The sequence below is a fragment of the Lycorma delicatula genome, chromosome 3 (assembly GCF_047948215.1).
Source record: "Lycorma delicatula isolate Av1 chromosome 3, ASM4794821v1, whole genome shotgun sequence".
NCBI lineage: Eukaryota > Metazoa > Arthropoda > Insecta > Hemiptera > Fulgoridae > Lycorma > Lycorma delicatula.
The window spans coordinates 16372007-16394342 of NC_134457.1; the positions used below are offsets into that span (position 1 = coordinate 16372007).

At 30.6% G+C, this 22336-nt stretch overlaps 1 protein-coding gene across 5 annotated transcripts in view; it reads right to left on the bottom strand.

Moving 5' to 3' along the window:
* Positions 1–22336, bottom strand: part of LOC142321404 (nucleolar protein 8-like) — a 135482-nt gene that overhangs the window by 49348 nt on the left and 63798 nt on the right. The window contains exon 6 of one of the 5 annotated variants that reach the window (XM_075359466.1): positions 21473–21625. The exons of 3 other annotated variants lie outside the window; for them this stretch is intronic. In XM_075359466.1, the coding sequence (XP_075215581.1) occupies positions 21598–21625 (28 nt within the window). In that variant the 3' untranslated portion in view covers positions 21473–21597. Of the gene's footprint in view, positions 1–21472; positions 21626–22336 lie in introns of those variants that run through there. One more of the 5 variants, XM_075359464.1, reaches the window with a different exon arrangement.

Here is a 22336-nt window from a genome sequence, read left to right on the forward strand (position 1 = left end):
ATGTTTATCATAAGGCTTCAAGTGTCAGACTTTTAATATTTTCAAGTCATATAGTTTCTAAAGAAAGTATAGCAATCTGACTAATTTGCTGTTAACTTTGTTAAGTTTTACTCAAAACAAAAAGAATATATATTCTGTAATTATAATTCTATAGCACTCTATGTAAGAACATTTATGTTAATAGTAATTAACAAACATTAATTACTGATAATTAATATCTAACAACAAAGATTTTTTAAGTAGAAAACAAGTGTTTACAAAAGGAAACACGAAATGTCTTTTATAATACTTCTGTTATATAATATCTACAGCATTAGTTATGAAATCCCTAGCCATCATTATATTTTGGTGTAAAAGTCACCCCACTTAAAACTGGGTTTTGAGATACTAAAATGTCTTCTCAAATATATAACTTTATACATATTTAGAATACAGAAAAACGAAGACTATAATGTCTTTCTAGTTTACTTACTTTGCATTTTCTATTTTGCAAATGTTTTTAACAGTAGCTATTTCAGTGATAGTATACTAAATAACATCTTTTTAATTCTTCTGAAACACATTTTGATTGGATTCCATGAATATAGGATGCTAAAATATACAGTAAATTTGAGATACTGTATATCTAAGACTGAATTGTAAGACATCGGCTACAGAAAAATCAACTGGTATATAAAGGTACAGATGAAAATGATTTCATTATGATGTGAATTTTGGTAGGCAATTGATTATTAAGTATCACAACAGATTAGTGCAGAGGCAATAGTTTCTCTAACGCCAAACTAAAAAATAGGCTTACATAAATTTTCAGTGTAAATATAAAAGGATGGCTAAATCATCATTATAAGGTTAAAAAAATATGGAAGCAAAAATTTGCAACTGATACACCCATCCTGGCAAGTATGTTAAAAATTTAAATATTATCTTTATTGTCAATAATCCATTTAAAAACTGTTTCAAATACAAACAGTGAATGTGTTCTGCTGTTGACAAACATTTAATTCAGTTGAAATAAGAAAAACATGTTCTTCAAAAACATCTTCTGCAAAAATTAAAAGGTATGACTATTATAAAAAAGTAAAATTTAAATTAATGTCTTTGTTGAAGTATAATATGTTTAGTTGATCTAAGCATTCTAATTCTGGTAAGTATCGATTGTTTACTCTGAATATATGTTCTGTAATAAATTGAATAAATGTGGATGAGGATTTTAATGAAATTTTTCCATATAATATAGGTCACTATATGCGAAACTAAAAGATCATAAAAATCACAGTGATGAATTATGAAGTAAAATATAAAGATTGTTGTTTATTTGAAACTCAACTTAAAAACGTGCTGGCTGTTGTATGACCATAACATACTTTTACATATATTTAATGAGGGAAGTGAGAAGGATGAATTTATAAATAAGAAATGCCAGTCTTGAAGATCAACCAAATAATATCTGATCTAGAATCTAGAGTTACACTTACATCAATAGTTTATAAGCTTAGTTACTCATTTAAAACAGTAATAAATACAATCATAATAACGCCATTACATGTTTTACAGTAACATTTATAATATGTTAATATACATCTGTGTTCTAATTCTGAAACAAGATAACCAAGTAAAATTATACACTGATTTAATTAAAGAAACAGAATAAAGTTATTTTTAAATCCTTTTTTTAGAATTTTAGAATTGTATTTAATTGCTTGTAAAATATTTTTTTAATAATTGGATAGGAGTCCAATAATAAATTAAGATCTTCTGATCTTAATTAAAAATTTTATGCTGATATGTAGTATGGATGAGGAACTGGGAGGGAAAAAAATCTTAGTTTTTTTAATTGAAGATTTTAGACTTGAAGTTGTCAACAAATCTGAGTAAGAGAGAAGGAAACAAAAATCTTACAGCCCTTCATTTTTTAAAAAGAGCTGTAAGATTTGTGTGATGTAATATTTGAATAACTGGTTTGTGAGTGTAAATCAATTATATTAATTTAGTCTATCAATTACTGTAATTTTGTTTTATGTTTACCTATAACACCAATACTTTATCATCCATTAATATTTTAACAGGAGTTTAGAAAAACTGTTGTCAATCTGCTTTGACTAGAATTAAATATTCCAGAGTGGAATTTTTTATTACTACTTATGTTTAACTACTTAAATTCTATTCAATATTTAGTTGTAACTTCTAATACATTACTCTCTCTTAACAAACAATTTAATTATGCTATTTCACCTCAAAATGAGTTTTGTTTAAAATAAAAGCAATTTTTTCTGGTTAACAGAAAACTCCAATCTAAGACTTACCCATTAGTAAATATTATTCAGTACAGATTGTTCAAAAATGAATATACTGGTTGTTTTAAAGCTATGTAATATTTCTCAAGTTTCACGTATATTGATTAATTGTATATGGAATGAAATAGCAACGGCTTTAGCTGTGTGCAAGCTCATAAACTGTTTCCTTTACCTTCCACTTGAAAGCGTTAGTAGCAAAGATGGCAACCCCCCAACAGAAAGTCTTCTGTGTTTGCAGTTAGCAAAGTTTGAATCTGTAATTACCATTCAACATGGTGGTATAAACAATTTGAAACCACTGGCTGTATTTGTAAAGGAAAAGACTACAAGATGATCGAGTGTGTCCAAAGACAATCTTGAACATGTAAGAAAGTCTTCTGTGCGTAAACTTAGGAAATCTATTAGGAAGGCTAGTTGTGGATTAACAAATCCAATGATGTATGTGTGGAGAGTTTTAAGGAAATGCTTACAACTGCATCCGTATTGTTTACAGCTGTTACAAGCTCTAAGCCTACAAACTATGGTTTGCGTGCTAGCTTCACAAATGAAATGATGTACTATGACAATGAAGATTTTCTTTATTGTGTCATATACAGTGATGAATTAACATTTTATGTTAATGGAAACGTAAACACTCATAAATTTGTGTATCTGGAGATCAGAAAATCCTCACGAAATACTGTAGTGTGAATGAGACTTCCCAAAACTGAATGTTTTTTGTGTTGTATCCCAATGGCAAGTTTACACTCGCTGTCAGAGTTCTTTTTCACAGAAACAAGTTCTCTGGAATGGACTGTCTTGATACGTTACAACTATGGCTCTTTCCTCAACCGAAATATGAACCAATATACTAAGAGATAAAATAAATTCAACAAATTTAAATTAAATTAAATTTTTCATATTATTAGCTAGCTCTATATTACTTTCACTATATTATAAATTAATAAGGCTGTCAGACAATGAAAAGGAAATAAGTTATGATTATAACTGAGTTGTAAACTAAAAATTGAGCTGAAAAGGATAAATTGTAATTTGTATATTGTAACCAATTTAGACAATCACCTGTCAGTAATTTGATGAAGAGAAAAGAAAATGTATATTTGAAATACTTCCAAAAGCGGGAGTGGTGAATTACACTAGTAAATAACAAAAATATTATTGTGAATTAATGAATGAGATATTATACATTATTAATCTGACTGAATGTTAAATTCAATTTTACTTATTCAACATTCTGAGTTCTTAATTCTGACAAAACAAAGATTTGCTTTTAACTCGGCTATCTAGGACAGATGAAGCTGGATTACTTTTTTAGAGTTCTGCCTGATATATAATTTCAGGTCTTATATATTTTCTAGTTTATTCTAATCCTACAAGTTCATTTAAAGCAAACTCCATATCCCAAATCTTTCTTATTTATTGCTGCTTGTCATTTGTTTTTTCAAACATTATAATAAAAATAAATAAATAAATATAAAAATAACTTGTCAATTACAATAACTTTATTATGGTCTGAACATAATAATTTTATGCTTAAAAAATATTTTTTGTTTTTTTGAAAATCTTTAATTCTACAAATTTTTATATTAACTGGTAGTTTAGCTAGTCTGCAACCTCTTAAGCTGCTTTAGTCTAGATAAACAAGGTTTTATAGCAATACAGTAATAGACAGATCCTGGATAAAATGATAAACTATATCCTTTATAGCCTGACTGTTCTGTAATAATGAAGGGTATATTTCACATAAATGCAAACTGCCAAACAACAAACTGGCTTTTTTGTAATTGCTAAAGTTAAATATTGTTGAATAAATATATAGTGCATCCTGTTGGCATTTAGTAGATAATACCCATTTTGATCAATGTTTATTAAAATAAATAAAAATAATAATATTTATCATGCACTATATTTTGATTAAAATTTGGGAAATATTTATTTGCACCTTACATTTTTTACTAAAGAGTACTATATTAAACATTATTTTGTAATTTACAGTGCTGTAAATACTAATTTAGAGTGAACATTTATTTTCTCTGAAACATAAAATATTCCAAGTATTAAATGCATTTATATTATTAAGTAAAAGGGTTATGTACTAAAATATATAGTAACAAGCATTGTTATCATGTTAACACAATAGTGTGTAGGGATACAGATTGTTCTATATTATAATGAAAACATGGTACTACTAAGATTGTCATAAGAACAGAGCAATTCTTTATCCTTACCTACAGCATTTACTAAACAAATTGGTATAATACTTACTATTTACTAAACTAACATGTGTTCTCTTAAATATATAACAAATTTTCAAAATTAAAGCAGGAAAGCTTTTTCATAAATATAAAAAATGTTTCTTAACTGATTACATATCTTCATAAAAAGATAAACCATGTAAAGAGTCTGACAGTTTTTGTGTAAGTTCAGGGTAATATGTGACTTATGGATCTTACTCAGATGTATTGAAACAGGTTTTCAGATTGTGAAGTAAGCAGAACTAAATATTGGTTCTATTAATAATAGCATATAAAAAACCATTAAAAGGTAACATCTAGATTTAAGCCTATGTTTAACAGTATTATGAAACAAGTGATAAGTGTCAGTACTAAATCAAAAGCCCAATTACAGTATAATTGTATTTAAATTACAGTATACAACAGGAAATTAAAAAATACATTTTGTAAGTCTTAAGTTTTTTAATGTTTGTTATTTATCATTGAAGGTTGAGCCATCTTATTTAAAACATAATTCTCAAAAATAATATTAAAATATGTTTTAAGAACCTTTAACTCCATCTTCAATCTTCTAAAGTTTGACATATTGGTTCTACATATGCAGAACCATACATAGCGCAAACTTAGAAGTGTATATGGAATTAACAGTATTCTATTCTCCAATTTCTAAACCTCATCCAGTTAGCATGTTTATTTTGTTAGCCACGTGGGGATTCCAGGTAATGAACATGCAGACTCCGCTGCTAAAGACACATGTGGTCAACCATCCTTCACTACCCGTGTTACTACATCAGACTTTATTAACTGTGTAAAACTCACTCTTTACGCAAAGTGGCAAGATGACTGGATGGATAGACAGATAACAAACTCCGGCAAATTAAAGGTTGTGTGTTGCCATGGGATTCCTCATACAGGTAAATTTGTTGGGAGGAAGTGGTCCTCTCCTGACTGCAGATAGGACATACGAGAGCTACTCACCGGTATCTGATGTTAGCAGTAAATATACAGATATGCATACAATAAAACTGCCGTTTGACTATGTGCCACATTCTTGTGGAATGCATACGTTATGCAGCCTTGCGTCAAAAATTTAAATTTGCCAGGAATTTTCATCAAATCTTGGGCAATAATAAAGAAGTTTTGGCCCACGTGTTTTTTGTTTCTCCAGGGGGCTAATATTTTACATTATAGTGTTTTTAGATTTTTTTAATGTAATTCCATGTTTTTTTTGTCTTAACATTTTAGTTTAAGTTTTTTGTCTTTTCTTTGTTTTTAATAATTTAGTTTGTTCTGTTTTTAATTTTTTACTTTTTTGTTTTTGTTTTTATTTTTTTGTGGTTTTTGTTATTCTATTAGGCTTTATATATGTATTTCCTGTTCTATTTTCTGGGAGTTTTTATTTAATTTTTAATTGTAAATTTTTAACTTTAGTTTCTAACCTCATATATTGTATTTGGGTGATGATAACGCTGAAGCATTTTTTGCTCAGAAAAAAGCTACACAAAAAAAATATTTATTTTGTTACTGAGATGCACAATATGATCCCTACTGTCTTACCTGGCTATTGGTTAAGTGAAAATTTTTGATATGACAGTTTGACTACTTAGCTAATAAAAATGCTTTCTTTTTAATATAAAAGGACAACAAAGGCATAAATTTGTAAATAACAAATTAATTCCATTGTAACTGAAAAAAATAAATAAGTCCACTTTACTGATAAGACAAAAGTCAGTCAAATTTAAAATATCCTCGTCAGAGTAAATTTATTTAATTTTATCTAATCACAAAGTGATTTGATTTGGTTTATCTGTAAATTTTGTCAATCTACATAGATTTATCTGCACATGTTTGAATAAGTGCTCATATTTATTTATCTTATATATTTGTAGCTTTCAGTTTAGTCTTTAGATGAAACAACCCATGAATCTCTACACATACATGGCTACAATAAATGAATGAATTTTTGTTCAAAACACAGTTTTACAGTCTCATTGTTTGATATGGAGATGTTATATAATAAGCAGAATACTGCCATGTATTGTGCTCCCTCTTTAGATGCTATTGTTTTTTTAGTTTTTCCAGCACAGAATTAATAATAATTCACATTAAATATTTAAAACCTGAGAAAGTAAAAAAAAAAAAAAAAAAAAATATCCGATCAACACCAGAGATGTCATACTACGAAAGAGTGAAGCCAATAAATTCATTTAAAAAAAAAAAAACAACAAACAATTATTAGATGTACACTTATTTAAAAATAATTTAAATGACTTATTGGAAACATAACCCAGATTTACCACTCCAATAGCTAACTGTTAGTAACTGATACTTATGATGATAATGAAAATCAAAATGAAACAAAATTAATCTTTGATAGATAAGAGATTTATTTTGCTGTATTTATAATAATTTTTTTTTCTGGTAAATTATTCCTGAAAATGATTCTAATTAAAACCTATTTTCAAAGGCAAATGGGAAATTCCAAATGATTTGCAATATGAAGACATTTATTGATTGTTTTAATAGTGAAAACTTAGTTGAAGGATGCATTACAAAGATTTATTCATTATGTAAAGCTTATTTTAGAGAAAAATGGAAAAGAAATATAATTAATGAAATTAAAATTACATGATCAATTTAGGAAATTCAATTTTATTTATTAAGTAGAAATTACAGGAGGAAACATTTGCATACTACTTATGGAGTTTCCAGAGCAATAAATGTGCCCAAAAAACATGAAAAACGGATACTTTTAAAGAGAATAGTATCTAAAACATCCAATTTCCAGAAAACTTCAGAAAAGGTTGACGGAAATAAAGTCACAGTAATTCTAGTATAGTCTCAGTGTTTACTACATCTTATTCAATTTAAACATCATTAAGGAGTATGGGCTAATATAAATAACTTTATTACTGAAGTTCTTTTATCAAAAAGAAATTGTTTTTCCCAGAATACAACAGCACATAAACAACTTTAAAAGTTAATGGCTTTTATAATATGAGTCATGTTCAACATCAGAACATGTTTTTTTGTTGCAAGACATTTATAATATTAATCTACTAAATACAATCAAAATAGTATATTAAAAAAAATTTTTTTTTAATTATAAGAGAATAAATTATGGTTGGTAACTTAATATTTATAATGTAGCACAAAGTTTCATTTTTAATATATTTCAGACACTTTTTGAAAAAATAAAAATAAAAATAGCTGAATAATTATTTTAAAAAATATTTCTTATTAAAAAGGAAAGAAAGTGAATATTAAAACACTAAATTTACAGAGCACATAGACCAGACATTTTGCTCTACATTTCTACAGGTTGAATTAAATAAAATTACAAATAGAAACTAAAACAAAAATAATTATGGATTACAATATATTATCTTTTATACTCTTATATTATACACATTCATTAATATTATATAATAATATTGTTACAAACATTAATAAAATCTGACAACATATAATAAACAACAAACAAATATATAACACACTTTGTTAACAAATATTAACACTTAAAGTTAATTTTTGTTAACATGTAAAAATATGGTAATAATTAACTATTACTGTTCTTCTCAGGAATGTTTGGGAGGATAGTTGTATTGGAAGGGCTGCTTATTTTATCTATACTTGTACAACCTCGCTCTTCCATATCCTTCCAATACTGATAATTGTTCCTTACATTATAAAGTAATTCCGGCATATCAATAAATACTGAAAAAACCAACAAAATTAATTTAATTTTAACCTTAAAACTAACCAACAATTATGAATTTTAAATAACCAACCAAACTAACCTTAAATAAGGAAGAGGTGCTCATGTGTTTTTTTATGTTCATGTTTGACCAAACAAACAAATTTCAACGATTCTTTTTCTATTAAAAAAAATTAGATATTATTTAACTTAGTTGGAATACTTATAGTTAGCGTAAAAAGAAACATACATATCCCCTGTACTCCAGTCACCCTAGTTCATAGTCAGTAATCATCTCTTTATATTATTTCTCTGTGTTCCTTTGCTTATTTTTATCAAGATATAATTTAGGAGTGTCGTTATTTCTGTAAATGACTTTTTTCACATGACCTACTTCTTTGTTGGTGTGTACGTTAAAAATTAAAATAAACTTAAAAGAGCACAATCAACTTAAAATTACTATACTAAAAATTAAAAAAATAATATTTTTAAATTTTCTATTACAGTTAGGCTGAAATAAGTTAAGGGTAATTAAGTTTTTTTAGTGTTGAATTCAATAAATCAAAATTTACAGAATAATGAAAAAACTATTTCTCACATATTTTTAAAAATGTAAGATTATTTTTTAAAATTTATTTTATTAAAAACACAAATTATATCAGATATAACAACAGTAGTTAACAGAAATTCTTTAAAAAAATAATTTATTGATAAATATTACTATATTTTTGTGTTCCCTTATTTGTTGGTTAAACTGTACACTATTAAAAATTTTAATATCCATTTGGGCAATTGGTATGTTCAAATGAAAAACTGTGTCAGCTTATACACTAAATATAGGCTTGAGATCATATAAAAGGATTAACTGCACATCATCAATTGTTTATATATTAAAATATACCATTGAAAATGTCTATATGATTGTAAGGAAATACTGCTGACTGCTAGGGGATTACATATTAACATTTTAATAATATATATAGACTGTAAAGTCATCGTGTAAGTCAACCAGCAGGTATAGAGTAGACACCAAAATTTAATGTTGTGTTTTAGTTACTAACAAGTTAAATATTTTCTTTACTGGACCTTTTAGTTACTTTATATCTTGCAGTGTTAGTTTAAATCAGAATAATTCTGATGTTATGTTTGAATATTTTATGCATATGCAGATTAAATTTCTAATTATTTTATTTTTCATTTTGTGTGTCAATGTCTATCATAATTGTCATGCTAATGAAACTATTATTTTTTGAATAAAGTGGTTTTAAAGATTCTTAGTATCTAACTCAGGGCCTTTGTGTCACAAGGTTAGTTTGTTTTTGGTAACTCTGTGCATTACTGATGATTTATGATTTTTTTAACATTTGAGCAAATTTTTTCAACTGAAGTAGAAATATATTTTATTTTACTCAAATTTTTACAATGTAGATATTTTTATTAATTTTAAAGGGCAAGGTAAAAAAGAATAAATGATCAATACAACAAAAATATATTTTATATCAGTTTGTAATACTAATGAATATTAGAATTTTAGTTATAATAATCTATATGAAATTATTATTTTAATTGTGCATTACGCAAAATTTAAATTACAGTAAAATCTCCTTATTCGCAGGGTTAGAGACTAAAAATGCCGCGAATATAGAACGGAACTAATACTCGTTTAAGGAAGAATAGTTAGGTTGTATGTAAAATGAAAAATATCATGGGTACTTACTTAGGGCGATGTTATTGATGAAATGGAGACGGCATCATTAATTTATAAGTACTGGTTTAGTACAATACATAGGTACACTACACAAAAAAATATTTAACAAAATTCAGTATATTTCCTAATTTACTCGTAAGTACTTACTGAACTGTCTGATTTAAAAACTCACTACAGTACGTACAGTATTAGAAAAATGTATTACATGTTCAAATCGTATCAAAAGTCAAGAAAACAGCGCAACAGTACTACGTACACTAAAACTAAAATTACTGTAAATTTACAAAATTAGCCTACAGTATTTTGGATTGCATTTATAAAAATTTGTTAATTTTTCCTTGTCTCGCTCTTGTTTCTAAATCCGTGTGAAGTTCTGTGTATTCTTGTAGGCATCTTCAATTTTGCGCTTAAAGATTAAGCTTATATTCAAAGGTAGATCAGCATCTATAAAAAACTGGATAAGATCATGGGATAATTTAATGCCTTCAGAAAGCGTTTTGAACTGTTTTCCAGGGATCATATCTTCTACCTCCAAATGTTCATACTGTACCTGCGCCATTAAATCTTTTAATATTTTTATTTTTTAATGTCACTACATAATGTACGTACGCGAATACGGAAAATTCTAGTCGCGAATATAGAGAAGACATCGCAAAATATTGCACCGCGAATAACGAATTCCCGAACACGAAGATTTCACTGTAAATGTGTGTTTTAATATTTTAGTATTGGTAGTACAAAATTTCTTTAATAAAATAATAATTGATAACTAATTTAATGAATAATATGTAAATAATTAATAAAATAATGGGTACTTTGTCGGAAAATGCCCACTACCAAAAATCAGATATTTTTTTAATCGATACAAAATAACATATACTATAATTATTAGGTAAAATTTAAGCAGTAGAAATAATGCTAAAATGATAAAGGTCAAGGACGAAGAGACCAGTTTCTTATTGGTTGACACCATTTGTTTATCTTTGTTGATAATTATGTTTGTAAAAAATTATAAATTTATAATAAATAAAAAATTATAAATGTAATCTTTTTTTCCTATTCAGCCAGTGGGAATTACCGTTCAGGTATTACTTCGGAGGTTGAATGAGGATGATATGTATGAATGCAAATGAAGTGTAGTCTTGTAAAGTCTCAGTTTGACCATTCCTGAAATGTGTGGTTAATTGAAACCCAACCACCAAAGAACACCAGTATCCACAATCTAGTATTCAAATTCGTATAAAAGTAGCCTTTCTGAGGACTTGGACGCTGGAACTCTCGACTTCCAAATCAGTTGATTTGGGAAGACGCGTTCACCACATGACCAACCCGGTGGGTTTATAAATGTAATCTAACCAAACTTAACCTACGCTCGCTTCGCACACTAGTCAAGGTTAGCGAGCGTAGGTTAAGTCTGGTTAAATTATATTTATAATTTTATTTATTTATTTTCTAATTTCAATATAGCATTTCAGTGGTGCCATCTAAGAACTAACTACAGAAGCTAAGGGGTTTTTTTCTTACAAATGAGTTCAATACCAGAACTTAGCTTAGGTATGTATAAAACTAACATTGTGTATTTAGATGTGCAAAAAATATACATTTTTCTATTTTTGGCAGATACAGTAGTTATGGAGTCACAAACCTTTTCATCACTTGTTGAAATTATTGACAGTAAAAAAAGGTAATTGAGTTTTTGCAAACAAAGAAAATTTTACATGAAACAAAAGTTTCATATAAAATTAAAAAAAAAAACATAATATGAAATTACAATTTACTGCAAAGAGAATTCGATGGTTGTGTAATAAACTAAGCTGCCATCAGGAAATTTCCTTATTAAAAGATACATGGCTAGAGGATACTCATTTGTCTTTGGAAAATACTGTTTATTTATTGTTGGGTTAATGACCTACAGAAAATAGGAGGAGAGGGCAATGACTGTCAAGATGAATCCCCAATTTTTCCAAGCAAAAGTATAATTAAGGAAGAGTTCTGCCAAATCAATGGATTTTCGGAGGTATATGCAGAGAGACAAGAGAGTGCTTCATGTTTGCTGTACCGAATTGGAAAAAAAAATATTTTGCTTGATATCATTAAGACTTGCATGTAAAAGGTTCTTTAATTATATCCGACAAGTGGAAATCTTATGAAGATATTCCCAAATTAGATGGCTATAACTTTCAACATCTTACAATAAATCATTCAGAGTATTTCGTGGATCTTGAGATCGGAGTACACACACAAAATATTGAAAATTTATGATTGTGTTTCAAACAACGTAACAAAAAAGAAAAGGGCACCTAGAGAACTAATGGATTCTTATATTTGTGAATCTTATGATGCCACAGATATAGGGATGAAGAAGATTTATTTGAATTAATGCTCTCTCTTTTTCCTGTTTAGCCTCCGGGAATTACCGTTCAGGTATTACTTCAGAGGATGAATAAGGATGATATGTATGAGTGCAAATGAAGTGTAATCTTGTACAGTCTGAGTTCGACCATTCCTGATTAATGTGCACATTAATTTGAATTAATGCTGCAACACATCAGTGAATTTTATAAATAAATCATTCAATTGTTATTGTATTTTGTAAATTCTGTATTGCAATCACGTATAATAACAGTAGGTCTGAAAAGTTCCCGAACTAAATTTCTGTAGTCGATACAAGTAGCCATCTCTCGGGCAACCAAAGTATGTAGAGTATGATGTCTGACGAGTGTGTGTATAAAATTTCATCATGTTTCGTCCCTGCAGTCTCTAGTTATATTCGGCCGCATTTGTTGTGTTCATCTGACTTTATGCGAGCTCACGTCATGGAACAGAGAACCACAATAAAATTTTGTTATACTTAAAAAATTTTTCGTTGAAACTTATTATGTGTAATAGCAAGGCCGACAGCGACCCGAATTTATTGCAAAGAATTGTAACTGGGGATGAAAGCTGGTGTTTCATGTATGATTCCCAAACAAAAAGTCATTCCGCTGCTCGGTTGAATCCTGGAACACAAAGACCTACAAAAGTCAGGCAGCAAAAATCTAGAATGAAAACGATGTTGATTGGATTCTTTACTCAAAAGGCCTGATTCATCATGAATTTGTCCCAACTGGTCAAACTGTGAATTTTAAATTCTATTTGGAAATAATGAAACGCTGATGCGTCGCATTCATCGAATCCGGCTCGAGTACCGTGATCCGGGCAGTTAAACTCTTTTGCATACAATGCCCCCGGCACACTTGGGAACAGTTTTAACATGTTACTATGCCGTAAATCAAATCACCGTCATATCCCACTTGTCCTATTCACCCGACTTGGCTCTAGCAGATCATTTTCTGTTCCCAAAACTCAAATTGAAGATGAAAGGCCGCTTTTTCGAATACATTCCAGCCATCCAAAGGGCTTGCACCCAGCATTTGAAGGCAAACCCACAAAGTGATTTCAACAGAGCATTTGACGAGCTCTACCAGGGCTGAACAAGTGTATAACCAGAGAAGGATTCTAGAGGGCTGATGTGAGTAAATTCATTTATCTTTAAATCTGTATTTTTATTTAATTTAGTTCGGGAACTTTTCAGACATACTGTGTATGTCTGAAAAGTACATTAAAAAGTGTTTAATAATTATTCCAATTTTGTGCTACATTACCATTATATAGTATTTTATATATCATTAATAATAAATATTGTATTAAAAAGTATATTTTATGTATTTATCACTTATCCTTCATTTCTCCTGGTTAATTTTACTTAATAATTATAGTATATGTTATTTTGTATCATTAAAAAAAAATATCTTATTTTTGGTGGTGGATATTTTCCAAAAAAGTACCAAATAATGAATAAAGGACACATTAACAGAAATAAATAATTAAAATTATATAATAGTTAAAAAAGTATGTATAAAAAGAGTATAGTTTGTTAAGTACTGTCATAAATTAAACAATAATAAAATAAAATGGTCCGATAAATGGTATAAAATGATGATGGATAAAGGGGATTTTCAGAATGATTTTAGTGGAGTAATTTTTTTTTTTTTTTTTTTTTTTTTTAGGGTGAAAAACGAGCGGTCGTTATCATCGCCCGGAAAATAAATAAATAAATAAAAATAAAAGTAATTAAAACTTAAAACTACTATCACAGTAAGCAAAATCCGGAATGGGTGTAAAAGGCCCATTCTCGGATAACAAAAACACTAACATGTAACATAAAACTACGTTAAAAACTATCATATTAAAACTAAATAAAAACTTAAAACTAAAAAAGAGATAAAACTTACAACTAGTATCACAAAAATCTTACAACTAATATCACAGACGAATTTAAAAAACATATAAAAAAAAACAACAAAATATGAATATATATATATATATATATATATATAAAACAAAATTCCGATAGGGAGTGTAAAAGGCTCGCTACTTGGATAACAAAAACAATACATAGGACTAGAGTAATTAAATTTTTTGTATTAACCCTATACTACGCAAAAACAGAAACATCCGGTTTAAAACCTCTTTATCTTTACACAAGATACCACGGATGTTTCTGGGTAGTTTAAATTTACGACGCAATGCCGCATAACATATGCAGTCCACGAGTATGTGGCGCACAGTCACGCGGCAGTTGCATCTTGCGCATAGAGGTGGTTGTCCTCTTGTAAACAGGTACACGTGTGTGACCCTCGTGTGTCCTATCCGCAATCGACAGAGAACTACTTCCTCACGCCAGGGTTTTCTGTATGAGGAGTTCCATGGTAACACAAAATCTTTAATCTGACGGAGTTTATTATCAACGGTAGCCGCCCAATCACCTTGCCACCTTGTTCTTAATAATTGTTTTACATAGTTAATGAAATCAGAAGTAGCAACTCGGGTGGTGAAAGGAGGCTGGTTACATGCTTCTTTGGCAGCGGAATCTGCATGTTCATTACCTGGAATCCCTACGTGGCTAGGGACCCAGCAAAAACTTAATTCTGTGTTGCGATTATTCAACTCAGCGATTGTGTTGTAAATTTCAATGACGATAGGATGTTTGGAATAAAAGTTTTTTAAGGCTTGGAGAGCACTACACGAGTCACTGCAAATAAGAATTTTTCTATATTTAGGGTTAATGATGTTTAGAGCCTTATTTATAGCGTATAGTTCAGCGGTAAACACACTCGTAATACGGGTAGACCAAACATATAAGTTCTCTCATTGACAACAAATGCATACCCAACTGTATCGTTTTGTTTCGATCCATCAGTGTATACAACCGCATCTGGTTTCATCTTGGAGAGAACACACTGAAACATTTGCTGAAAGACAATAGATGGTGTTGATTGTTTATTGTATGTACTCAGGTCATAATTAAAATTTATTAAGGTTTATTCTCCATGGAGGATATGAGCAAGGATACATAGGAAAGAATGACGGTGTGTCAACATTTATATGCTGCAGCAGACGCCAGGTACGGACACCTACAGGTGCAGTACGACGTGGATGATCCTCATATTTTCCTAGATTAGGATTTCTAAAGACCGAGTCAAGAGCCGGGTGATTCGGCTGTCCTCTGAGATGAGCAAAATAAGATAATAAAAGCTGGTCTCGTCTATCCCAAAGTGATGGTTCACCACAGTCTACAAGTAAGCTTGCGACAGGACTTGATCTAAACGCGCCTGTGGCAAGCCGAAGGAAAGCATGATGTACACTATCCAGCATTTTAAGCACAAATTGACGAGCTGAAGAGTAGGCGACACAACCATAATCTAAACGGGAGCGAACAAAGGAATAGTAAATACGTATCATACATGACCTATCGGCTCCCCAGTTGGTGTTAGTAAGGACTCGCATCATATCTAGAAGTTTGGAACATTTTGTTTTCAATTCTTTTAAATGTTTGACCCAAGTAAGACGGCTATCAAAAAATAAACCTAAAAACTTGACGTAAGTAGAGATAGTAATAGTCTCACCGTTCAGAAATATTTGCGGAATAGAAGGGTTTCGTAGCCGAGAAAAAACTACACATTTTGTTTTATCGGATGAAAATGTGAAACCAGTAATCCTGGACCAAGCTTCAAGGTGAGATATAGTGTTCTGCAGTAGTCTCGCTGGTGTAGGTGTTGAACGGCTTGCAATATAGATAGCAAAGTCGTCAGCAAATAGAGAACATGAGACAGGAGCCTGCACACATTTGGTAATATCGTTTATGGCTACAGAAAATAAGGTGGCACATAATACACTATCTTGTAACGTTGAAAATCGTTATTATATGATGAGGTGAGAGACACCGAGCGGAAAGATTTTGCTAGACTATTTGCCACTTCCGAGGATAATGAAAGGAGTTCTCGTTCATCAATAAGACCAAGAATAGATTGTTTCGGTGATCCGAAAATTGCACGAATTTTCTTCCATACAGTAGACGTGGGAGTAGTGCGTGAGATAGTGCTCACGTATTTCGTCCATGAATTCCTCTTAGCGTCCAAGAATACTCGACGGCACACCGCTCTAGCCCTGCGGTATAAATTTAGATGTTCTGTTGTAGGCCTACGATTAAATTTTCGTAGTGCCTGTCGTCGATTCCTAATAGCATATTTGCAATCATCGTTCCACCATGGAACGAAAGGACGTCTAGGGTTACCCGATGTTTGTGGGATATATCTGTTGGCATTCTCAAGTATCGTGGACGTAAAAGAAGAATATTGGTCGAGGATGTTCGCTTCATCGTCATACTGAGATTGGAATGCTTTATGGTATCCGTTCCAATCTGCCTTTTCAACAATCCATCTCCGTGGCCTTCTTTTAATCTCGCAGTCTACACCGAAACCAATAATAATTGGTCTATGATCACTGCCGTGAAAGTCATCACAAACAGACCAATTAAAATGAGGGAGCACATTCGGTGAGCATATGGAGAGATCAAGGTTAGATACAGTACCAGTTGATAAGGACATGAATGTAGGTGATCCATTATTCAGTAGGCAAAGGTCAAAGTCTTGTCTCAATCTGTTTATCATATTTCCTCGAGTGGAGCAGAAGGTTGAGCCCCAGGAAATATGATGGGCATTGAAGTCTCCTACTATTGATGTCTCCTACGATGGAGATGGTATTTGCGTGAGGAGATTTGAGACATCTAAAGCACTGAACTCAGTGTTCGGTGAGAGATACAGATTGCAGATATGCAATTTTAAGGGAATAGAGACCTTTACTGCAATAGCAGGAATGACAGTGGTTAGTTGAATTCTTGTAGCAGACACCCCATTCTTCATGAAAATCGCTACTCCACCACTCTCCCTACTGTCTACTAGGCAGTCGTATCTCTCACAGAAGTATCCTCTGAGTGTAATTGGGTCATGTTGTAGAAGGTGAGTTTCTTGGAAACACATGATTAGTGGATCATGTGCGTGCGCTAGTACTCTGATATCTTCAATGCGGGACCGAATACTTCTAACATTCCACTGAATAATGTTCATAAGTGTAAAAAAATAAATAAAAAAAAAAGTTTCAGAAATTATATAAAAATTAGTTGTAGGTGATTCGGTTTTTCTTTTTTGTATTTTTTTATTTTAAAGAACTCCGATGCCCTAGGGTCGGGTGGTTCTTCAACCATAACCTCCAGTAAATGAGGTGATGGTGGAGGAGATTTATTTGAATGGGATGCTGCAGTTAACATCCCAGAGGTGGTGGTTATGTGGGTTCCCTTTACGGGGAGCTTATTAGGTGGCTTACTGCCATCTGTGATAGTCGCTACTCGTGCTGGTACGACTTTGGGAGCAAGAACTTTCGTGTGTATCACACTGTTGGATTCACTAACTGCGACGAAAGACGTTTTCTTCATCTTTGTCAGCTCTGAGATAGTGGCTGTAAGTGAAGCTACTTGATCAGAAAGCATCTGAACAAGTTTTTTAAGCTCATTGCAGGATCCGCATTGCTGATTATTAACATTTGTAGGAATTTGTTTAGATGTAGCGGTGGCAAAAGATACATCTGGTTTAACCAGGTTCCGTGAATTATTTAACTTTTTGTATTCTCTTCGTGCGGCCGGGAAAGATAGCTTTTGCTCCGTACAGATTTTGAGAATTGCCTTTTCTTCTTTAAAGATTGGGCAATCTCGGGAGCGGGCTGTGAGTGTGGACTGCAGTTTGCACATTTTTCAGTTTCTTCGCAGTTAGTGTCATTGTGACCTTCTTTAGCACATCGAGCACAGATCTCAGTTTTTGTACAAGATGTTGTAGTGTGACCAAAATCTTGGCATTTGAAACATCGCCGTGGGTTGGGTATGGATGGTCGTACCCGAACCGAGAGGTAACCCACTTTAATCTTTTCTGGTGGAACAGGGAGATTAAATGTTAATATAAGAGACGGTGTCGGTTCTTCTGTTCCGTTCTGCCGTTTCATAATACGTTTCACTTCAACAACATCTTGGTGGCAAAGCTCGTCAACTATTTCATTGATATGTATATCTAAAAGGTCTCGACAAAAAATTACACCCCTGCTCGTATTTAAAGTTTTGTGGTTTTCAGCACTTATATTTATACCACCCATATTACGGAGACGTAAGATTGATCGACTCTGTTCGTCGTTGAATGTTTCAACCAGAATCGATCCATCGCGTAATTTCCTGATGTTCTTCGGGGAACCACTTGCACCTGTTACAGTTTTATTTATTAGGAAAGGTGAAACCTTTTGGAGGGAGCCACCTTCCTGACTATTTCCGAGAACAACGAATCGAATATTTTTAGTATTCAAGTCTAAAGATTTGTAGTTCTCTTCCATAGGACTTTTATCCTCGTCAGACAAAGCTGATCGAGGTCTCTTCGCAAGACTTAATTTGGTGGTTTTTTCAGATGGACCACCAACCATCTTGGGATTTAATATAGGATCAGAAATTTTGGTCCCACGAGTACCGGCGAAAAATGGACCATTCCAGCAGAGCGCACGCGTACTGGAGCTAGAGCTAAGTACAACTGGGTTCGCCCTGGTGCCCAGAGGACATCGTTCAAGACTCGCTACGTAGAGCCATTCACCCATTGGCACGATTTGTTCCCACCTTGGGTTACAGTTGCATTTCGTAAGATGTCGCAACACCACCGAGTGTTAATGTAAGAAATATCAGTGTAGGATGTTGTGTAATTTTGTGAGTGTGTATGTTGTAATTTATGTAGTGTTTTTGGTGTAGTATATGTGTATAATGTAAAGTGTTCTGCAGCTCACTGTATAGTGAGAAGAATAGCTGCAGAGGCTAGGCCCGTGGGGACGCCAACCCCCAAAGTCTTAAAGAATAAGACTCCCCGTCGGGGTAGTGGGGTAATGAGTAAATATATAAGTAAGGGGATTTCAACAATTTTGAAGGAAAAAATGAAATGTAGATGAGCAGGATGATTGAGGTAATGCAGAATCAGGGAGAAAAAGTACATTGTTGGGGAGAAAACAGAAATATGGTTGAAAAAACAAATTACACCAAGTAATCTGGAAAATACAATAGTCAAGATATTTAATGAAATTAATGAACAATCTACTTAAAACTTAATTTTTAAAATGACAAAAACATAAAGATAGATAATATTAAAAAAAAAACTGGGAAAAATATGAAAATTGAAAAAAATGTCTAAATAAAATAAATATTTTAAAAATTAAGATTTAAAGATCAAATAAAGAAAAAACAAATTTTTTATATGATTATAAAATAATTATTAAGATAATCATTCTTAAACATATCAATAAATGAAAACAAAATAAAATTGCAGAAAAAAAATGTAAATAAATAATAAACAGAAAATCAAGAACAGAGGTAGCCCAAATTGACTGAGTGACAGAAATGAAATTAAATAAATTAAAAATAATAAAACAAGATAATTAATTAATAGTCAGGCAAGATAAAATAGTTAACAGAAAAGAAAACAAGGAATGTTTTTAATCTACAACATTATATAAAATAAATTTAAAAAATGAAGACTTAATTCTATAATTTTGTTTGTGTTAAATTCATAACATTACTAAATTTATATTACATCGGATAGATGAAAGCAATAAAAACCTGATGAATAAGTGTGGGCCTCACCATGAAGAATGATGCTAAAATGAAATGGTTAAGCAATGTATGGAACAATAAAACACTAAGAAAGAGATGAGAAAAGGAATTTGATTAACACCATATTCAACAGAAGAAAAATCTGGTTTGGGTACATATTAAAGCAATAATATCTGTTGAGAGATCTTTAGAAGGAAAGAGAAGAGAAAGGATTTGTGGATAGCAGAAAAATAAAAAAAATGGGTGTTAACATATTAGGAAGCACATAATAGAAATGTAGAAACAGAAAACAACAAAAGAAAAGTTATTTTCTCTCTACAATCTATAATTTGCTCTATTTTTTAACTGCATTATATCTAATTAAAGTTAGCTTACCATCCCATGCTTCAAACATATCATTTATGATATAATCAATAAATCCCATTTGTGACTTAGGTATTGAGCACGACTGTCTATCAAACATAGGCATCACAATAGGCAGGTTTCTGGTCTTCTCTTCATCTGTCTGTAACATATATTAATTGTACTTTACATAATCTCTAAGTCATGTAAAAAAAAGTGATGAATTGAAAATATTAAGTTGATAAAATAAAAAAAAATATTTGTGTTACTTTTTCATGGGTTACATAGGTTCCATGAACTATATTTTTTATTCAAAATTATTTTCTTATCTTAAAATACATTTCTTGAATAATCACAACTATCATTAATAATGCAAAGAATATTAAGTTTCATTAAACTTTATTTAATTAAAATTTAATCAAGGAAACAACACTGCTCACCACTGTATGTGTTGCTGTGCTTGTGCCAAAAACAGCAATGCAAGCAGAATATAATATTTATGCAATGGAATCAACAAATATAGAAGGGGAAATATTGGTGAATACATGTATAACATTTTTTATTTTACCCACAATAATATTTGAGACCTACGGCACATTTTAGATGTGATGAAATTAAATGAGCACATTTTTAAATGTGCCGTAAGCTTTTTTTTGGATGAGTCAGATGTACCCGTCCTAGGATGAAAATTTTTAAGGTGAAGATAATGAATGAGAAAATTGAAAAATTTACATCTTTACAAATTAAGAAAAAAAAATTGTAAAATTTACTTTAAATAAAAAATGAGTACATTGATTCATATTTCAGAATATCAAATTTTAAAATGAATCGTGAACTAAAAATCTTTAATTAAAAAAATTATACCTTTCCATCCAAAAAGGTGAGTTGTTAAGATTTTAAATTTAAGTTTTAAAATGACTACTGGGAATTTAAAGCTATGAAACTATGTATGAATTCAATTTTTGTTTAACTCAAAGCCTTAAGACATTTACTAAGCATTATCTACTGCTGTTTTCAGAATTTTCTCTAAATAATATTGTTTGATAACAAAAAATTAATTATCATTTCTTCAACGTTTCAAAAGTAAAGCAGACCAAATATATTAGGATGATAAAGTGGTACTAAAGCAACATTAATAAGGAAATATAGTAAACTATTTTAAATAAGAATCCTGTCAGAAATAACCTGATTAAAATATTCCTCAGCAATTCGCCGTGCCCACTCAACACATAATTTTACATTACGGGTAGGATTAGAGATATCAGCACATTTAATCATCATTCTTTTTACCAAAATTGCATCGTCTGGAGACATTTCTATAAATTCCTGGTTGTCACTTGGGCTCTGAAACAAAAGAATTGGATCAAATAAGGTAAATATACCATGAAAATGTCTAAAAACAAGTATTCACCTTAAAATTATAAGCATACAGATATTAAAATGTATAATTTTAAATCAAGCCTATTTCTCTAAAATTAAATGTTACATCAAGTGACTAGGATGTAACAGTGCTTCATTATTTGTATACATTAAACAAATGCAATTTTTCCGGAGTTGAATTAAATGGACATTCAACTTCACTTTCAACCAGTAGAGAACCAAGAGCTCTATTCTCCTGCTCTATGTTTTATACACAAAGAGATTCACAAATGTGAATGTAAAAACTTTCACGATATGTTCTGTTGGTGTAAATAAAGAAAAAAATTCACATAAACATAGTTTTGGAAACGCCTCGTTAGTGAATGTCAGCTGGTGAAAGATTTTACAGTGATTTGTGTGACTTCAGTAAAATTAAGCTAGACTAAATTCTTGGGATCTAAATTAAGGGATAAATTTATTTATTTAATATGAAATATGACTGAAAAATTGAAAAAAATAAGTCACAGAACTGCAGTTTTAGTAGTTTTCAAGATATTTAGGATAACTTACATAAAAACCCAGATAAAAGAAAGGTAAACTCAAAATCGATCAATAAAAATGAAAACATTATAATAAACAAGAAAAATGAGAATGTACGAAGCACTGATTAATATTATATGTTTCTATACCAATAAA